This window comes from Rhineura floridana, chromosome 3, assembly GCF_030035675.1.
Source record: "Rhineura floridana isolate rRhiFlo1 chromosome 3, rRhiFlo1.hap2, whole genome shotgun sequence".
Taxonomy (NCBI): Eukaryota; Metazoa; Chordata; class Lepidosauria; order Squamata; family Rhineuridae; genus Rhineura; species Rhineura floridana.
Window position 1 is genome coordinate 58431576 of NC_084482.1, and position 19138 is coordinate 58450713.

A 19138-nucleotide genomic window follows, 5' to 3' on the forward strand; every position below is an offset into this window, starting at 1 on the left:
ACTGGAGTACAACTCCCATAATCTCTGACCATTAGCCATGCTAACAGGTCCAAAACATCTAGAGGGCCTGAAATACAGCCTGCACAGTGTCTCTTTTGAGAGCCTTCATGTTATCCAGGATCATTAACTGAAGCCTTCTAGAGCACTAATTTTGGTATTGTGGTTGCAGAAAATATACACAGCCATAAGCACAGGTGCAGCAGTCTACAGTGTGAATTACACTGAATTTACAGATCTCCATTAACAAATTGCACAGGAATATGAGACAATATGCATTTTTATATAGCAGCCTTCTTAGCTCTTTTCATCAGTAAGAAACTAAGTATAAATTGCACTGAAATTCACAGCATGTAATCAGGGGCAAGGGGCATTGAAAGTGCATGAAACAATGACGTGTGTGTGAATATATACACATACGCACACACACACATATACACGTGTGTATGTTTATATATATGCCAACAAATCAGCTGCATATGCATCAGAGTAACCAACAAATAATCACACTTCCTCACAAGACCTGTTCCTCAAGAGATTGAAACATGAATATTTAAGAGCAACTTATGACTTAGCAATACAAAATGATAAACACACACAACAATGCTCAACTTGGGCTACAAATTAATCTGGTACCAAGTCATGTCATTATAAATCACTCTTCTCATAGTGCTTGCCATATATCTTTTTCCAGTTATCTAGAATTGTAGTTTCCTGCATTCCTTTAAAGTCCAGCTACACCTTTAGTTACCAATTCAGACATGTGAATTGCCTTATTTAATGGGAACTTTAAATGAAAATGCAGCCTCCAAATCATCATGCTGTAATGCTCCTGACGACCCTATTTCCTTGTGGGCAACTTTCCAAGGCTACATGCCAATGGAGGGGAGCGCAAAAGGCAAAAAGTGGGTGTGACTAGATGCAAAGGTAGGTGAAACAGATACGACTCTTACCTTTGCACAGCATAGGCTACATTCCAACCATGGAAATACATCAGAAGTTTCTGCACAAACCACATTGCTTCATCCAGGCAGACAGGAACCATTATCACAATTCAAGAACACAGCTAGGCAAAAGCACTCAAGGATGGTGCTGAGTGAGGCAAGATGGTGAGAGGTGTGGCCTGGGGGGGGGCATGGCAGGGGCAAAGTCCCACAGGCCAGACAGAGAGGCCCTGAGAGCTGCAGTTGATGCCTGAGCTGAGGACCCCTGGTAATCAAGGAAACTGCACAACCCAAAGATGAAAAGGGAACTCACCACTATTTCCTGCATGTTCATGTTGTTGATTATCTTCTTCATAACTTCAGGAGGAACTGGTGAACCTGCAATGGCTCCTGACAGACAGAAAGAAAAAAGAAAAAGGGATGCCTGTATTGAAGTGTTGCCTTAAAGGACCCTGTAAATTTGTAAAAACAAGCTATGGCAAGTGCTGCATCCTTATTTTGGGAAATTCCCATTATTAACACTGAAACTTCCCAAATTAGTTGAGATTTTGACACAACCAAATTATGACAGGGCAAACAGTCTCAACATATCCAAGTGTAACCTGTTAGAATCCCAATATTGTTATTACTTTTATTATATAAAAACAAACTTGGAAACATTCTATTTATATTTGAAAACATTTAGGGCTCATCCAGACGACTGTATAATGTGTGGCATGATCACTTTATGTTCTCATTATTTTTCGGTCATCCAGATGACCTCGCGCGCTTTTGCGCATTTTCGCGCGTTTAAATCCGCTTTGGCATAACCGCGAAAAATGCGATTTGCTTTTTAAACCGGGAATCATCCACTGTGCCTTCAGCCGCTCGGATGCAATACCATGGACTTTACAGCTGTGGGCGGTTCTTGGGCGTTTCCTTCCCTCATTCCCAGCCAATCACGTATTTCCACTTTTGCGCATGTGCGCGAATGTCCGAGGAAAGCCCAGGAAAAGGGAACCAATCAGAGCAATGGGCCAGTGTTGGGGGTGGCTCTGCAACTTCTACTGTGCAGATACAGGAAATATTGGCAAAGGAATACCACGCATTAACGTACTCAATGGGACCAGAGCGAGTTCGTAAACCGAAAATGTTCTTAAAGTGAAGCACTACCTTTTAAAACTTTTTTTTACCTCTCCTTCATGCGAAGCCTCAAAGCCCCGCGCTAAAGCCTCTGCTGCTGTGCTACCGCGCCTCTCAGCTGCTCGTGCCTCCCAGCTGATTTGCGGTGGCGCAATCGTGTCTATTTCCACCCCCATGCGCTAAAGCCTCTGCTGCTGCGCTGCTGCGCCTCTCAGCTGATCGCAATCGTGCCTCCCAGCTGATTTGTGTACGTTAAGTGAAGGTCCATATAGCGGGGTATTCCTGTAAGTGGTTTGCTAGAGCATCGTTCTCCGTTTCTGGAGAAATAAGTGGAACTGCCAGCCATGTTTATCTCCAGAAACGTTAATATGCGTAAAGGTGGAAACGCATACAGTCAATTTTGCGAAATATCACAAATACAAACTAACAGAAATACAGGTATTATTGGCATATAAATGGTTTGCATGTTTCTTTTATCAGTGGGAACACCGCAAAGCCTGTGCTGGCTGCTTCAGTGCAGCTTTGCACGGCAGCTCGCAGGGCCCTTTTCTGCAATTTTAATATGGATTTATGGGTGGGGGGAGCAAGTTGTGTAACTAGGGCGCCCTCATCATCTGCAGGGATGCTTTGAGCCGCCCTCGTGTGAAACTCACTAGCCTGTTCCCTGCTCTCTTGTCAATTTCAGAGGGGAGATTTTTTGTTTGTTTTCAAAAATCCCTTTTAAAAATCAGCACATTAACCCCACGCAAAGTCGACATGACGATGGCTTGCGCAAAGTCGACATGATGATGGCTTGCCCCATTCTCTCTCTAACCCCCCCCCAATACCTCGCAGAATTGCCTGGATCTCTCAGGCTTTGCACAGCAGCGCCCACGACTCTTTGCCCGCATTCCCTGCCCGAGCCAAGAGCGGCCACCCGCGGGGGGGTGCTGCTTGCTTCCCTCGGGGCAGCATTCCTGGGGAGGAGCTGGGAGCCACAGCTGAGCGCTGCACTGTAGAAAAGCTCAGCAAAAACACATACATTCATTTTTACGTAATATCAAAAATACAAGAGTGGCGAGCAGTAAGGAACTCCATTACTGACACAGGAAATTCAAACTTTCGCGCTCTTACGTTCAAGCGCATGCGTGTTGCTGATTGTGGGTGAATGGGCGGAGGAGCACACGTCAGATTTTGCGCACCAATTGGCTGGTAGTGGGTTGTGTCAGAGGCGGAGCTGGGAAAAAGCGAAAAGAAGGTGGGGGTCCTCCTGCTGCGTGTGCAAAAAAAGCGGGTTTTTTACATTGGGAAAGAGCAAACAAACAGGTGAGTGGGGACTGTCAGATGACAAAGCGGAAATGAAAAACATGGATTATCCCGCTCCGTTTGGATGAGCACTTAGTCTGGGATTACTCCCATTCAATATTTGCAGTCTGCCTAGCCTCTGCTGCCACATGCTGGTAGATGTAAGAATAAAAACAAAACAAACAAGACAGTTTAGACAGAGCAAACTTCTAAACTGATATATGATTTACCTTATATTTTCAGCAACAGAAATAGCAAAAAATAAAAGCCTTCAGATTATTAAGCAATAAAAGGGAAGTTGTAGTTGATAGGGAGTGCCTTCAGGGCTTCTAACTACTTAGTTAGGGCCAGCTCTCTCACACACACAAACACACACACATACATATAGCAGTACATATGAAACCTGGTGCTGGGTACATTATTCCAATGGATTGCTTATGCATGCAAAGAAACATAACATGATCTGGTGATTCATTAATACACTCAAATACTTCCCTTTCTTTAGATGCTCTAGAAAGAGTCACCAAGTGGGGAAAAATGGCTCCTGAGTGTTTCTATGTCGTGCTAGATCAAATCTATGAGATTGCGTGCCATAAAACATTTAAGTTAGGGGTAGGAATGGGCAAGATCATCCAGTCCCCTCCCCCCCTAAATTCACTTTAAAAAATAACTCTTAAAACAATTAGATAAGTTGATTCATTTCTTGAGGAAAGTAGGAGTTTAAACAAGGGCTGCAAGCTTTTGATCAGGTAATTAAGAACTTTTGTAGATTAAATGGATCCATTTTAACTGATTAGGGCAAATCTGAATAGAATATATGGTGATTTAAGGGCATGCTTTTTTTTAAAGACTATTTTGTTATGTTACTGTAACAGGGAAAGAAAAACAAAACATTAAACATTTCCTTGGAACCACACATGGTAGCTTTTGTTTACTAGGTGGTAGGCATCTCAAGCTTCTTTCAGTAGTTCAGAAAGGCAGAGGTTTTTATAACATGCAAATTGATGCAAATACATTTGCTTAAATTTAAAGTAAGTTATTAAAAGGTATCAGTTAGCAACCAATTAATTTTTAATTGACTGATAACCCTAATTTATCTTTGCCACCTGGGCTCCTTTGAAAGGAAGGGCAAGAGATAAATGTAATAAATAAATAAATACATTTAATCATTTTTACATTTAGGTTCTTATACTCACCTCCCCGAAGAGTTGAAAGGTTGTAACTGGCAAAGTCAGGCTGACCAAGCATATCTATGAACATGGTTGGAGTGCCGTGTACATGGGTACATCTTCAAATAAAGGGAAATAATTACAGGTTGTTGAAATAAGCACATGAACATGACTACTGTCTCCTCCACCCAATTTGGACTGTGGGTATAAAATCCCCAGTTCGACTTTTACTTTCAGATTTAAGCATCCTTTCCTTGTAACTATGGGAAACTGTTTCCCAAGTGTAAAAAAAAAAAAAAAAAGAGTGCACAAATGCTGTAGACATGCATATAATCCATTGCCCAAATCCACCTAAAAGTAGCTCCCAAGTTTCATGGCCTACCAGAAGCTCCTATCTGCTCACTTGAAAAGTCCTCAACCACCTGATACTGCATTTTCAGACATTATGAAACCAAGCTGTTAAGTGCTTAGCCAGGAGTCAGCCATAGACCTGATTTTATGAAATATGACAGTACAATAAAATAAAAATCAGGGGAACAGTAATTCCAATAAGCCCCCCCCCAAAAAAAGGCCTCAAAAGATGCTCAAAGTGGGAAAATTCTGTTAAGGAATATAAATATGCCCACTGTTTCCATGCATATTACCTTCTTCAGGAGGCAAAAATATATTTCTGCTTCATTTTTGGCACTTCATTCAAAGCAAATCATTATAATATAAACAAATCATCATAATAAGTGGAAAAGAAATGTCTTTGCCCTGAAGAAGGCAATGTGCTAAAATGTTTTGGGCATATTGTGTTCTCCAATAACATTTTCCCAAATAAAACCTCAAAGTGGGAAAATGCTACTGGAGAACACAATTTATTATGATTAAATTTATATCCCACTCTTCCTCCAAAAAGAAGCCCAGGGCGGCATTTTGAGGCTTTGCTTCTTTTTTTTAAAGCTTCCAGTTTCTTTGCTGCTGTCTCCTTTTCTCTGTGTGCAGATGGTAATTCTAACAGTCATAGCAATGATCAGATGTGGGTGAAACATAGTGAAAGAAACATCACTATCAGAAATCAATTAGACTTATCAAACTAACTACTAGAAAATATTCTGGTAGGGTAATATGTGGCTGGCACTAAAGTATTCTCCTCCCCTACTTCTTTGGATGCCTCCAGATGGCACAACACTTTGAAATAAACATGGTGCTGTCCATAGGTTTTGCACAAAGCACTCACTATCTCTTGGGAAGTTCTGCATTCTTCCACAGCAAGCAGCAGCTATGTCCCCAAGTTGACCAAACACAGGAGACCAGAGGTCAAATCCCCTCTCAGCCATACATCTCACTGGATGACCTGGGGCAAGTCATAGTCTGTCACACGAACCTACCCCACAGAGTTGTTGTGCCAATAAAATGAGGAGGGAAAGAGCTATGTATTTTGAGCTACTTGAAGAGGGGATATAAATATAATTAATAACCACCCACAAGGGACACCGTGTAATCAGATGTAAAAGGTGGAGTCCCATAGCAATTGCCCAGGTTCTCCACAAGGGATAGTTCTCTTCATGTTAATATCAAATGACTAAGAGAGCTCAAACCCCATTTCTTAACAAGTCTTGGACATTACATGAAAGGCATAAATTTCTGGGTCATTATTCAATTATTAGGGGAAGGAAATATACCCTGAACATGACATAGGTTTGATCCACACAACAGTGAGACCAAGAGACTAGGATTCTGTCCCCCAAAAGGTAGGAACAGTCAAGAAGCTGGGGCACGTATCAGTAGATAAACAAAGTAAAGGTGGTCCTGGCCAGTATTTCTAGAAATTAGCTCAAACCAAACTCTTACTTTTCATGGTCCAGTGCCTTCAGAGTGGCTTTTGCATCAAAGCTTAGACATGGGAAGACAAGAGAGACACCATGAATAGCCATCACCACACAGCCTGCCACAGACCCCAGGCAGTGGTAGAGAGGGACAGGTAGACAACAGCGAGCATCCTAGGGTCAAGGCAAACAAAGACAGGAGTAGACTTCCAGTGCCTTCTGTGTTATAGCTCTTTATTACTTAGAACAGATAAACGTCAGCAGGAGGCTTGAGGTGGAGATTTGCATGAATGGGACAGAGTATGATTGTGGGGAAAGTGTATGCTGGAAGGTACTTTTTCATTTTCTGTCCTTCCAAGCAATACTAAAGTTCCATCATTAGACAAGAACATATGTACAGAATCAGACAATCTGTAACTTCTACAGGATATGAATGTGCAGCATTCAGGCTACATATATAAGCAAAGGGCCTCTAGAATCTGGTGGCAAATGCACAGTCCTGATCCTTGCACCTTTCTAACTTTTTTTTTTAATGATGCTACTAATCCTCAAATTTGTAGCAAAGAACTTGAAAAGTATACCTGAAAAGCTGAAAAATTAGAAGGGAAATCAATGGATAATTCCATATCACAACAAAAAGGTCCTCCCATTACTTAGGGGACATCATTTTGCTCCTTAGATCTAGACCTTAAACATTACCCAACAGAACTGAGAAGACTCACCCTGTCTTGGACTCGCAGTCTTATACCAATCAGAAATGCATTATTCACAATGTTGTAGTGAGAAAGCGTGGCCCCTTTGGGGCTTCCCGTTGTTCCCTGAAGGAAGGAGATATTGCATTTATTCATTCTCACCCTATCCCAAATTCATAGACTAATAAAATGCTATAACAGGGGTAAGGAAACTGTGGTCCTCCAGATGTTGTTGGACTGCAACTCCCATCAGTCCCAGCCAGCATGGCTAATGGTGAGGGATTACGGGAGCTGTAGTCCACCATCATCATCTGAAGGGCCACAGGTTAGCCACCCATGTACTACAAAAAGATTCCAACTAGGAATAATCCAGGACCCACTTGGATCCAGAAGTGTTAAACAATGATCACCCAGTAGCAAATATCTCCTTTTTGGGAAAGTTGTTTGAGAGGGTAGTGGCGGTCCAGCTTCTGGAACAAGGAGTTGTCTTGGAGGAAACTGATTACTTGGATCCATTCCAATCTGAATTCAGTCTGAAATTGCTTTGGTCATCCTGGTTGATGACATTTGTTGTGACACAGATAGGGGGAGTACAACCTTGCTCGTTCTCCTTGATCTCTAGACTGCCTCCTTCCCTACAGATCCTCTTAGGTCTTGAGATCAGCAGAAGGGGCCCTCTTGGTTGTTCCACTGCCCTCAGAGTTTTCGGGAGGTACTCTGGGGGAGGGCTTTCTCTGTCACAGTCCCTAGGAATGGGGGAGAATATCTGCTAAATTGGATTTATTATCAGATTTTGACATAATCCAACAATCCGCTGTGTTTTTGAACTGACACTGATTTGTTATGGTGGGTCGCAACTGTCATTGGCATGATTTTTTTAAAAAATCCACTCAGAATTTTACATTATTGTCTTTGACTTTCCTCTAAGCTGATGCATTCTTAACTGCTCTCTAGGAGATAACGATCGCCATTTACATCTGTTAACCTCCCTCCAGTTTTCTCTTTGTTTTGTTAATTTTCAGAAATGACCAACAACCCAATCTTTTTTCTCTCCTGTCCATTAACTTGTAGTACAGAGCAGACTTGGGACAGCATTCCCACCCACCCCTGACAACTTTTGAATGTCTGCTGCTGCTGTGTGTGTGCTTGACTGATTGTGTTGCGCATGAGTGAGTGACTCAGTTATAAATTCCATAAAAAAAGAAGTTACAATAAGCAGCGGTGGTCAACTTTTCAACAGTAAAAATCAAAAGTACTGCAAAACAACAAGAATAGTGAAATGGGGGAGGAGTCATCTTTAAGCAGCACATCAGTTAGCCTGAGGCAAGAGACAGACTCAACAGATGATGATCTGCCTAATTGATATGTAAATAGAACAAAAAATGAGGGGAAGCAAGAACCTCCAGCATAAGCATTTTCAAAAACATTTTCACTAGAAATTACAGGGGGAGTTTTCACTCAAAAAAACCCAGCAGATCGGAAATTGCAAAAACAAATGGGAACAAACAAAATGGCTGATCAGCACCGAAAGCAAGTTGTTGGAACTAAAATGAGTAGGAACCAGCTAGCAAACCCCATTCCTAGCTGCCCCTAAATTGCGGAATTCCTTCCCTACAAAGGTGCATCTGGCACCTTCATTATACAGATTTTGTCATATTGTAATTGGCCAATCACCTAAAACAAGCAGGAATGCCCCTGGAAATGTGCCCTGGAAAAAGACTACAGACTTGTGATTGGACAGTCACCCAAGGAAAAGCAGGAATGCCTCTAGAAATACACAATGGGAAATTAGAGAACACTTGACCTCCATGACATCCTTATGATGAAGACAAAAGAGGTGATGCCAAGAATAAGATATTGCATATATGGTTTTAGTGTAACATTCATGGACATTTTTAGATACATTTTTATAATTGTTATATTCTTTTTTTGTTTTGTATATGATTCATTTTGTTCTCATGTTATGTATATTGTTTAGAGATTTATTGTTTAGTTATGTTTACTTAAAATGTGAACTATTGTTTTTTATTATGTAGAATTTATATTGATTTTTTATGTTGTAAACCGCCCAGAGAGCTTCGGCTATGGGGCGGTATACAAATGAAGTAAGTAAATATGCTGAAGATGCAACTCATCACTCTAGCCTTTGACACTTAAGATATATATATTTTAGGACCCTGTCTAGCTATGATTGTAATTTGTTTTAAACTGTTTTTAATATTATATTACATAATGTTGTGACCTGCCCTGAGACCTTTTGAAGGACGGGCAATAAATTTAATAACAACCACGACAATGTTAACAATGTTGCTGGACTCCAGCTCCCATCTTCCCTGAACATTGGTCATGCTGGCTAGGGCTGATAGGAGCTGGGAGTCCAACAGTATCTGGAGGGCCACAGGTTCCCCATCCCTTCTCTAGAGTGTGAAGGTAATATACTTTTCTGGCTTGTGTGCTTCCCGTAGGCATATGGTTGACCCCTGAGAAAACAGGATGCTAGACTAGACAGGCCTTTGGTCTTATCCAGCAAGGCTCAGGTTCTTTTAACCCACAAAAATGTAGAAAACAATAGTAAATTTAGACAGATATTGGAAATGGTCAGGAAGCTTGAAGTTCTGGGTCACTCTTTCCTTCCCAGAGTTTCTGATCCTTTTGATCTTTATACAACAATGTACTATTTTCCCTTGTTTTCCACCAAATATTGTAAAAATATTGCAATAAAATATTGTCAGATTTTGTTAAAAATAAAAAAATCCTATCCTTTTTTCTTAGTCTCCAGAAAAATAAATTTCTGCAAATGTAGACAAACAGATCTAGGCTTCTTTGGCACAGAATATGCCTATTTTTGAACAGTTATGGCCTGCATTCTTTGAACACCAGAAAAAAAGCACATTGGTACCCACTGAAGTGAACTGGATGTTGATAGGTTCTTTGCAATCCATTTTCTTCTGTATGTCCTGTAGCTGCTTTTTGTGGCTGCTGTCTCCAGCCTGCATCACATCAACCATTGAAAATGTGCCAGGCAGTTTGGAGTCTGAACTGATGACAATAGAAAGCTCTGGTAACCTGAAACAAGAAGAAGGTGTGATCAATACCAGGGGAAACTGGAGTTTAGCTTGCTTTGGTGCAAGCACAAGTTCAGAGAATAACCCCCAGGAACACAGACTGAATTCCCCACCCATCCTGAAGCAGAGAAGATAGAAAGAGAATGTGATGCATTCTCTTTGGGCAAATTCCGAAGAAGGGAATGGAAAGAGTTCCTATTTGTGATTCCTGAATGGAATATTATAGATGTGGAATGAGTAATCTAAACAGTTTTACTTAAAAAAAACCCCAAACCCTAAGTTTGACTGGACTTCAACACTGTTAATGATAGCTGTGTTGACAAAAAAAGCAAAGCAATGGTTAGTAATTTCATAACATTTTCATTATTCAGGTAGTTGTTCCACAGTTGTTTAATATGGTATTAACACCATATTGCAGTGCTTTGCTATTGAAGAGATCTATCTTTACGATATTCTAAAATGGAAATGGCAGCAGTTTTGGTTCACAGATAATGAACTGGAATAGACTACATAGCTTTGGCCCATCTCTTATCTTTCCATGAATGTTTGGAGAATGAGAAATAGTTTAACACAATGGCTGTGATTCCAAAGTTCATGCATGCCAAATGCCTACAGAGCATGCACATATATATTGTCCTCTCAGGCTTACTTGGCAAGATTTGTCATGTTAACAGCAAATCACCTTGTCTGTTCAGGGGATAATGAAAGTTAAATAAGAAGTGGCCTGGCTCAAATATTGTTATGAATATTTGAATACTATTTTGAATATTCCATTAAAGATATTGGTTACAATATTCCATTTATCTGTCTGTAATTCCGATTGGCTACACGATGCCACATAAGCATAAAACCTATAGGACTCTGGTAGGCAGTCCTGCTGACAGAACACTGTGGGGTAGGGAAAATGCACAGGAAGCTTAGGTACATAGGAAGCTGCCTCATACTGAGTCAGACCATTGGGTCCATTTGGCTTAGTGATGTCTACACCGATTAGCAGCAGAGCTCCAAGGTTTCAGACAGCAAGTCTTTCCCGGCGCTACCTGGAGATGATGGGGAATGAACTTGGGACCTCCTGCATGCAAAGCAGATGCTTTACAACTGGGCTATGGCCCTTCCTCAAATGAATGACTATTCAAGGCCTGGCACTGGCAATACTAATGAATGAATTGACCTATTATACATGTGTATGAGAGGATACAAACACACCACACGGTCAGTGAGGAACCTTTACTCTTGGATTCTTGAACACTACTAGAGCCACAAAAAGTATTGTTGCAGGAAATGAACTTATGACTAATTATTTTAGTTTTGTCAGACATTTTGTAAATTAGGTATATATGTTAAGTAGTTTTGTAACTAAAAAATTTAAATGGTAGCCCAACAGGAGGCTGGGAATGCTCATTCACATAGCTATGGCCCTTCCGGGGAGCAGCATCAATACTCACAAGCTAAGTGTTTGGTGCATCTTTCTTTTTTTTAATTAGAATTATTTATTTACTGTATAAAAACATTTGTACACCACAATTTCATGAACAGTATCAAAGTGGTTTACAACAATTATAATAAATACAAGTCACACAAAAATTAAAACAGAATACCAACTAATACAGGAAATGTTTTTTCTTAATTGTCTACATAAGCCTGGCAACAAACAAACTTTTTCAGCAAACATTTGTAAGTTAATACAGAAGGCACCTGCTGAATCTCTGTTACAATGCTGCCCTGGGCTCCTGCTGGGAAGAAGGGCGGGCTATAAATCAAATAATAAAATAAATAAATGAATGAACTGTAAATTCATTTTTCTATAAATACTTTGGATGCATGACCCTGTTTACTTCTTTTATAAGAAGTAACATTTGTCATAAGAACCGTTTCCTACATCTTCTCATACCACTACATCATATCATTGCCTTTGATGCATCTTTTGTATTTCTAGTAAAAGGATACCAAGCAGCAGGACTTGAAAAGACCTCAGCGTGAGAGCCTGGAGTGCCAGTCACAATAAACCTTCATGGGTTAAGCAGACCAACAGTTTGACTCAGTTTAAGGGTGTTTCCAATATTCCTGGTTCTCTACATCACTGCCCACAGACAGCTACAATGGGACAGAAGTTGGGGGGGGGAACCTGTTGCCCTCCACATATTGTTGGACTACAATTCCCATCATCCCTGATCTTTGGCCATGCTGGCTGGGACTGATGGAAGCTGGGGATCCAACAACATCTGGAGGGCACCAGGTTCCCCTTTCTGAGGGCAGGAGAAATGTGGTAAGGGGTGAAGAAGTGAAAGAACTGAAACAGTCTTTAAAGTCATCATGTTTCCCTTTTGGCATACGCCATTGTGACAGAAAATCTGAAAGGGCCTCCTCCCCTTTGTCCCTGTTGATTCCTTTGATTGATTCTGTGGGCTCTTATCTTGGCACTGTTAAACTTAAGATGTTAAGTTAAACGTAAGATCTGGCCTTAGAAGACGCCAATGAGCAAATGCATAGTGTAATGGCACAGTGTAACACTTACTTCTTGCTCTGTAATGCTCCCGGATTAGATTGTTCCAGCTCAGGGCAGACTTGCTTCAAGATCTCATAGTATTTCTGTGTTTTAAACTGTGTAGGGAACACCAGTGCTTTGCAGCCAACCTAGAAAGATACACATAAGGATGAAGAAAGTGTGCTGCAACCAACCTCTGCAACAGAACCGCCTTTCCCAAACTGGTGCCTTCCAGATGTTTTGGACTACAACACTCTTCAGCCTCAGCCAGCATGGTTGTATGTTTTCTGAATTAAAATTTTGCCCATCCTACCCCATGCCTTACTGCTTGCTCAGCTGCATAACCATATTAATGAGCAAGACTTCACTGGGATGCTCTTTTCTAATTTTCTCTCTTTTATTTTTTAATACCATGGCTTCTTTACACCTCCTCCTTTACGACTGTGCCTCTGCCCTGGGTGACCTGTGAACATCAAAAGTCTCTCAGTCATGTCTTATTGGAATGAAGGAGTTATCAGCCTAGTTAGTATGCCTTCTTCCCAAAATGCAGGGAGGTAGCTGCTCTTCCTCCATATGCCTAGTTGAGGCAGGTATCCCTAGAGTTTGGGCAGTGGAGGAGTTTGCTTCTATGGCAGGACCAGCCCTGAGTGGCACTCACTCCCAAGTCAGTATGCACAGTCTAAAGCGTGATCCTGTGAGTAGCTATTTTAAAATAAATACTGCTAAATTCAGTGGAACTTACTCCCAAGTAAGTGTGCACATGTTTGCTGCCATATTTTATTTCTATATGTATTTATAATATTTACATGCTGCCCAGTAAGATAAGTTCTCTTGGCAGATTCCAACAAAAATTAAAGGCCCTGAGACTGGATTACATGCATTTTCCCATTTCTAATTTGTCATTAGGCATACTTACTTCAAGTGTACAGACTGAGAAAACAGCCCTGGAAAAATAACAGCAAGTTCTTTCCTATTAAATCTAACAGTGCTAGAAATCACAGCTGTTAATTCTGTTATGCAGGAGCACCAAAAATGGTGCGTCACTACAAGAAGTGGAAGCAACCATCAATATATCTGACTGACCCAATCTTCATTCCAAATGTTATGCCACTTATCTTTCCTGCTTTTTCAGTTTTGCCATACTCTGGGAAAGTACAGGCAGTTAAGCATTAAATGTGCACTCTAACCCCCAGTTAGCTAACCCCCAGTTAGGGAGCCTAAGACCCCAAAACCCCATCAGCAGCAATAAAAAGATGGAAAAATTAAAGTAGTCAGCAAAGTCCAGCAGAGATGTAAATCACCCCTTCCTAGTCATCAGACTGACCATTTGATGAGCAGAAAGGGGGCAGTAATCACACCTGCTCAGCTGGCATGCAAACCACATAGGGTTAGCCAAGGGTGAATGTGATCCTTGGGCCAAAAAACCCCAAAAGGTTAGCCACTCCTGCTCTGAAGCTGGCCCACAAACCCATGAGGCAAAATATGAGTGGGAGGATTTGCAAATGAACAAGCAAAAGAAATTCGGAAGTTGAAATTGCAACTGGGCAAGGCCACTAGTACCAGAAAAAGCTTTTCTTATTGCTTCCAAAGCTTTTCCCACAGCAAGAGAAAGCAAGAGGCTGGGCCTGTAACATAGAAACATACTGCAGGATATGTGTTTCACCTCTCACTGCATTTTAATCATTTAGCGCCATAGCTAAACTAGAAAGGCAAGTACAAGAGGCTTCTTAATCCTGGCATGATTAATTTTATTTTCACAAGACGCTTTATTGCTTTAATCCCTCATTATTACAGATGAGAAACTAGAATGGCATAGTCAGCAATAATTGCCATGGAGGGAGACTATATTGTTCAGGAAATGTTCAGAAACACAACTGATTCCCACATAAAACATGGAGTTTATGTTGGTCTCACAACACAGCATTAGCTACACAATTCTATCCACTACTTGCTTGCATCTTAGGGATAAACGTTGGTGTATGCTATAGTACAGACTTTGTTTAACATAAGAGCAGCCCTGCTGGATCAGTCCAAAGGCCCATCTAGTCCAGCATCGTGTTCTCACAGTGGCCAACCAGATGCCTCTGGGGAAGCCCGCAAGGAGGAACTGAGTGAAACAGTACTCCCCATTTGTGCTCCCTGGAGGCCTCCAAGGCTAAAGGTAATACATAGCCATTGTGGCTAATAGCCATTTATAGACTTATCACTTTGTCAGGTGTGGAGAACCTTTGGCCCTCCAGAACTACAACTTCCATCATCCCTGGCCATGCTTGTTGTGGCTAGTGGGAGCTGTAGTTCAGCAACATCTGGAGGGCCAAAGGTTCCCCACCCCTCTCCTCCATGAATTTGTCTAATCCTCTTCTAAACCCATCCAAGTTAGTGACCATTGCTACATCTTGCAGGAGCAAATACCACAGATTAATTATGCAGTATGTGAAGTACTTTCTTTTGTCAGTCCCTGAATCTTCCAACATTCAGCTGCATTGAATGACCCCAGGTTATAGTATTATGAGAAACATATTTTCACACCATGCATAATTTTATACACCTCGATCATGTCTTCTCTTATTCACCTTTTTGTAAACTAAAAAACCCCGAATGTTGTAAACTTTCCTTGTAAGGGGACTCATTTCAACTCCATAGTCATTTAGTTAGCTTCTGAGTGGCTGCTTCTCATTTTTCTACATTGAACAGTAACACTGGCCTTTCATGGATAACCTCTAGGCTCTTTTGTTTTAGTTGTTTTTGTTGATGATGATACATGAAAACGATTGTTCTTCAACACACATTACAAACATGTAGTTCAGTAGCACGATCAGGAACAGGAAGATGCAAGTAATAATTAAATTGCCTACTACTCCCAATTGTACAAAACATTTAAACAAAATTCTTAAAATTGAAGCACCTAAGAATTGCTTTGTTGGATCTGCTATCCTGTCTCCAATACATGCAAGCCAAAAGGTATGATGGTGAAAGCCTTCCCCTATGGCTCATCCCCAGCAGCAGTACTAGTTAGAATGCCAGACTAGGGCCAGGGAGACCTGGGTTCAAATCCTCACTCAGCCATGAAGCTCACCAGGTGACCTTGGGCCAGTCACACTCTCTCAGCCTAACCTCCCTCAGACAGCTGTTGTAAGGATCAAAAAAAGTAGAGGAGACAACATGTACGGTACTTTGAGCTCCTTGAGGAAAGGCAGGATAGAAATATAATATAATAAAATATAATACAACTGCCTACTCACATAAATGTTCCATTTAAGTATCCATGTATTTGTCTTATAATTTTTTTTAAAAATCCACCTCAGCTAGTAATTATCATCACACCTTGTTGTAGTGAATTCCATCAGTTTGTTCTGCTATGTTTGAATATTTTTTTCCTTTTTTTCTGTCCTTGGTCTACTGCCAATTAGCTTCACTTGAAGACCAAAAGTGCCAGTATTATGAGAGAAAAACATGCATCTCCAATCCTCTTCACCTAACTAAAAACATAAAAGCTCCAAACACTTTGTTGTTATTATGTCGATTACGATTTATGGCTACCCTATGAATCAGCGACCTCCAATAGCATCTGTTATAAACCACCATGTTCAGATCTTGTTTTTCCATAGTTTTTTATGATCTACACAATCAAAGGCTTTGCTGTAATCTATAAAGCACAGGGTGATTTTCTTCTGAAATTCCTTGGTCCGTTCCATTATCCAATGAAAGTTTGCAATATGATCTCTGGTACCTCTTCCTTTTGTAAATCCAGCTTGGATGTCTGGCATTTCTTGCTCCATATATGGTAAGAGCCTTTGTTGTAGAACCTTAAGCATTACTTTACTTGCATGGGATATTAATGCAATAGTTTGATAATTACTGCATTCCCTGGGAACCCCTTTCTGTGGAATTGGGATATATATTGAACACTTCCAGTCTTTGGGCCATTGATTAGTTTTCCATATTCGTTGACAAATAATTGTTAAGATTTGGACAGATTCAGTCTCACTAACGTGTAGCAACTCTAATGGTGTGCCATCTGTTCCTGGTGATTTGTTTCTTTCAAGTATTTTAAAAGCAGCTTTCACCTCACATTCTAAAATTTCTGGTTCTTCATCATATGGTTCTTCCGTGAATGAATCTATCATGCTGGCATCTCTTTTATATAGTTCTTCAGTGTATTGCTTCCATCTTCCTTTTATTTCATCTCGGTCAGTTAGTGTGTTCCCCTGTTGATATTCAACATCCCTACTCTTGGTTTAAATTTCCCTTTAATTTCTCTAATTTTTTGGAATAGGGCTCTTGTTTTACCTTTTTTATTATACTCTTCTATTTCTATACAATAACTATTGTAATAGTTCTCTTTGTCCCTACGTACTAGTCACTGTATTATTTCATTTAGAGTTCTGACCATGTTTCTGTCTCCTTTTTCTTTTTCTTTCCTTCTTTCCTTAACCATTTTAAGAGTTTCGTCAGTCATCCATTGACGTCTTTCTCTCTTTTTAACAACAGATATTGTCTTTTTGCATTCTTGTTTTAGCTGCCTATTTCTGTACCTTCCTCCAAACCATATTGCTATCCCAAGCAATGCATTTCCAGAGAATCAAGCTTTTCACAAATGCTATGAATGGAATCAAGTAGTGCTGACTGCAACAGGCCTGTCATACCTTCTTTGCTACAAATTCCAGCTCATGGGACTGATACGCTGGGTTCACAGACACCTGGAAATAAGAACAGATTGCAAAATTAATCCCATCTCATAACCATTTATTATGAAACAATGATAGCTTGGTCTGAGAGGTCAGAGGTCTTCTAGGACCGGTTTCAGAGAATGGAGAATACAAATAGGTCAAAATCACACATGCATTTTAATTAATTAACATTTAGTAAATATTCCTATTTTGCACTAATTCACATTACAACTGTCCAAGTTTTGCTTTTCCAAAGCAAATTTATTTATTTAAAATATTGTTATGCCACCTGTCATGCAAACCAAATTCCAGTAGTACAAACTACAAATTATACAATATGACACGACAGCCCCTCCAGCTACTGCAGCAAAAGGAACTCTTCAACTTGCCAATGCTGTATCAGCACCCATAGTGCTGTGCAAATAGACTCAGATGCTGTCCCATACTAAGTTAGATGTATAAGCCACCTTTCCACATTACCTGCTCTTCCATCCCTTTGCTCTTAGCAGCTCAAAGCAACTGCCTTTCATATAAGGCAAGCATTGTTGACCATTTAACCTTTATAGGCCGTGTCAGTACCTTTCTTGTTTTAAAAAATTAAATTAAATGTTGCCTTTAAAAATTTCTTGGAAGTATTGGAGACATGGTATTCAGTTATTAGACTACGTTTTATGGCACATCGAAACAAAATTGTGCCATATGTGTTGTAAGAAGCCATCTCTATATTTCCAGTAACATAATCGTGAGCATGTCAAGAAAAGGAGGTCCTCATCTCCTTTTACTGTATATATATTTACTTTGCAGTGGAATCCATTGTTAGGGAGGCAAAACCATGGCAGCACAATTTTCTAATTGTGAAAATATAGTACCTGTTAATAGTGACTAAAAAGATAGGTCCTATTTAACACGTAAAACAAGCCATTCCTAAATGTGTAACTTTATGGAAAATTGGGGAGGTCAGGGGAGAACTAAAACAGTTCTTCTGGTAGAACACTCAAGAAGTTTGAAATGCATCAGTTACTGTACTGCATAGCTATCCACCATTTTCAAAATCCGACACTTACAGATTTAAAACTGCATTTATTTCTTTCACATATGCATAGCAACAGTGGGGGTGAGGCTACAAGTGGCATGAATGAAATGGGTCTTAAATAAAATATTTTATTGAGCCAAAGTATATTGGTAAAAACTGAGTTTTACAGACTTCTTTATCAGCAAAACAAGACGCCAAACAATTCCCAATGGTACAGAAAGCACAGTTATCTTTCTCTCCCCTCACCTATACAAACTGAAACACTTATATACCCTAATCCTATAAGTGTGTGTAGCTGTGATAATACAGTATGGCTCAGTGAATATTCTTTAAAGATATGAACTCTATCCCCCAGCATCATATCTCTGTAGGGAGTATTTGCATTTCTCCTTAACCTACCACCAAGCCACCCAGCTGTTTATAAACAGGATGAACTTACCAGGATGATTCCTGCTTGGGCTGTGGCAAATTGCATTAGGACCCATTCATACTTGTTGGGACCCCACATCCCCAGTCGGTCACCCTTTTTCAAACCAAGAGCCAGAAGTCCTTCTGCTGCCTGCTGAACCTAGAGTATGCAAAACAACAACAACAAGAAGTCTCAGCAAACTGAACTAGAGATAGGAAATGATGCAGGATGTGAACATTCCATTCTGTGCACTGATGACACTGAAGAATATAAACGGTTAAAAGAAAAGGAATTAATATGGCCAATATATTCATCTCCCCAGTCAAGATGGTTAAAGAAAGTAAAACAGGTTCTCTTATAATCAGAAAATGATGTGTGGTTTTTGCATTCAAATAGAACATTTGCGTCCTAAAAGCACCACACCTTTCTACGTGGCCAACAACAGATTAAAAACCAA

At 40.3% G+C, this 19138-nt stretch overlaps 1 protein-coding gene across 2 annotated transcripts in view; it reads right to left on the reverse strand.

Moving 5' to 3' along the window:
* Positions 1–19138, reverse strand: part of ACSF2 (acyl-CoA synthetase family member 2) — a 95981-nt gene that overhangs the window by 56845 nt on the left and 19998 nt on the right. For both annotated transcript variants that reach the window (XM_061616039.1, XM_061616038.1), the window contains exons 3-10: positions 18712–18840; positions 17216–17269; positions 12600–12718; positions 9923–10085; positions 7050–7145; positions 6353–6501; positions 4544–4635; positions 1255–1331 (exon numbers count right to left, since the gene is read on the reverse strand). In XM_061616039.1, the coding sequence (XP_061472023.1) occupies positions 1255–1331; positions 4544–4635; positions 6353–6501; positions 7050–7145; positions 9923–10085; positions 12600–12718; positions 17216–17269; positions 18712–18840 (879 nt within the window). The remainder of the gene's footprint in view (positions 1–1254; positions 1332–4543; positions 4636–6352; positions 6502–7049; positions 7146–9922; positions 10086–12599; positions 12719–17215; positions 17270–18711; positions 18841–19138) is intronic.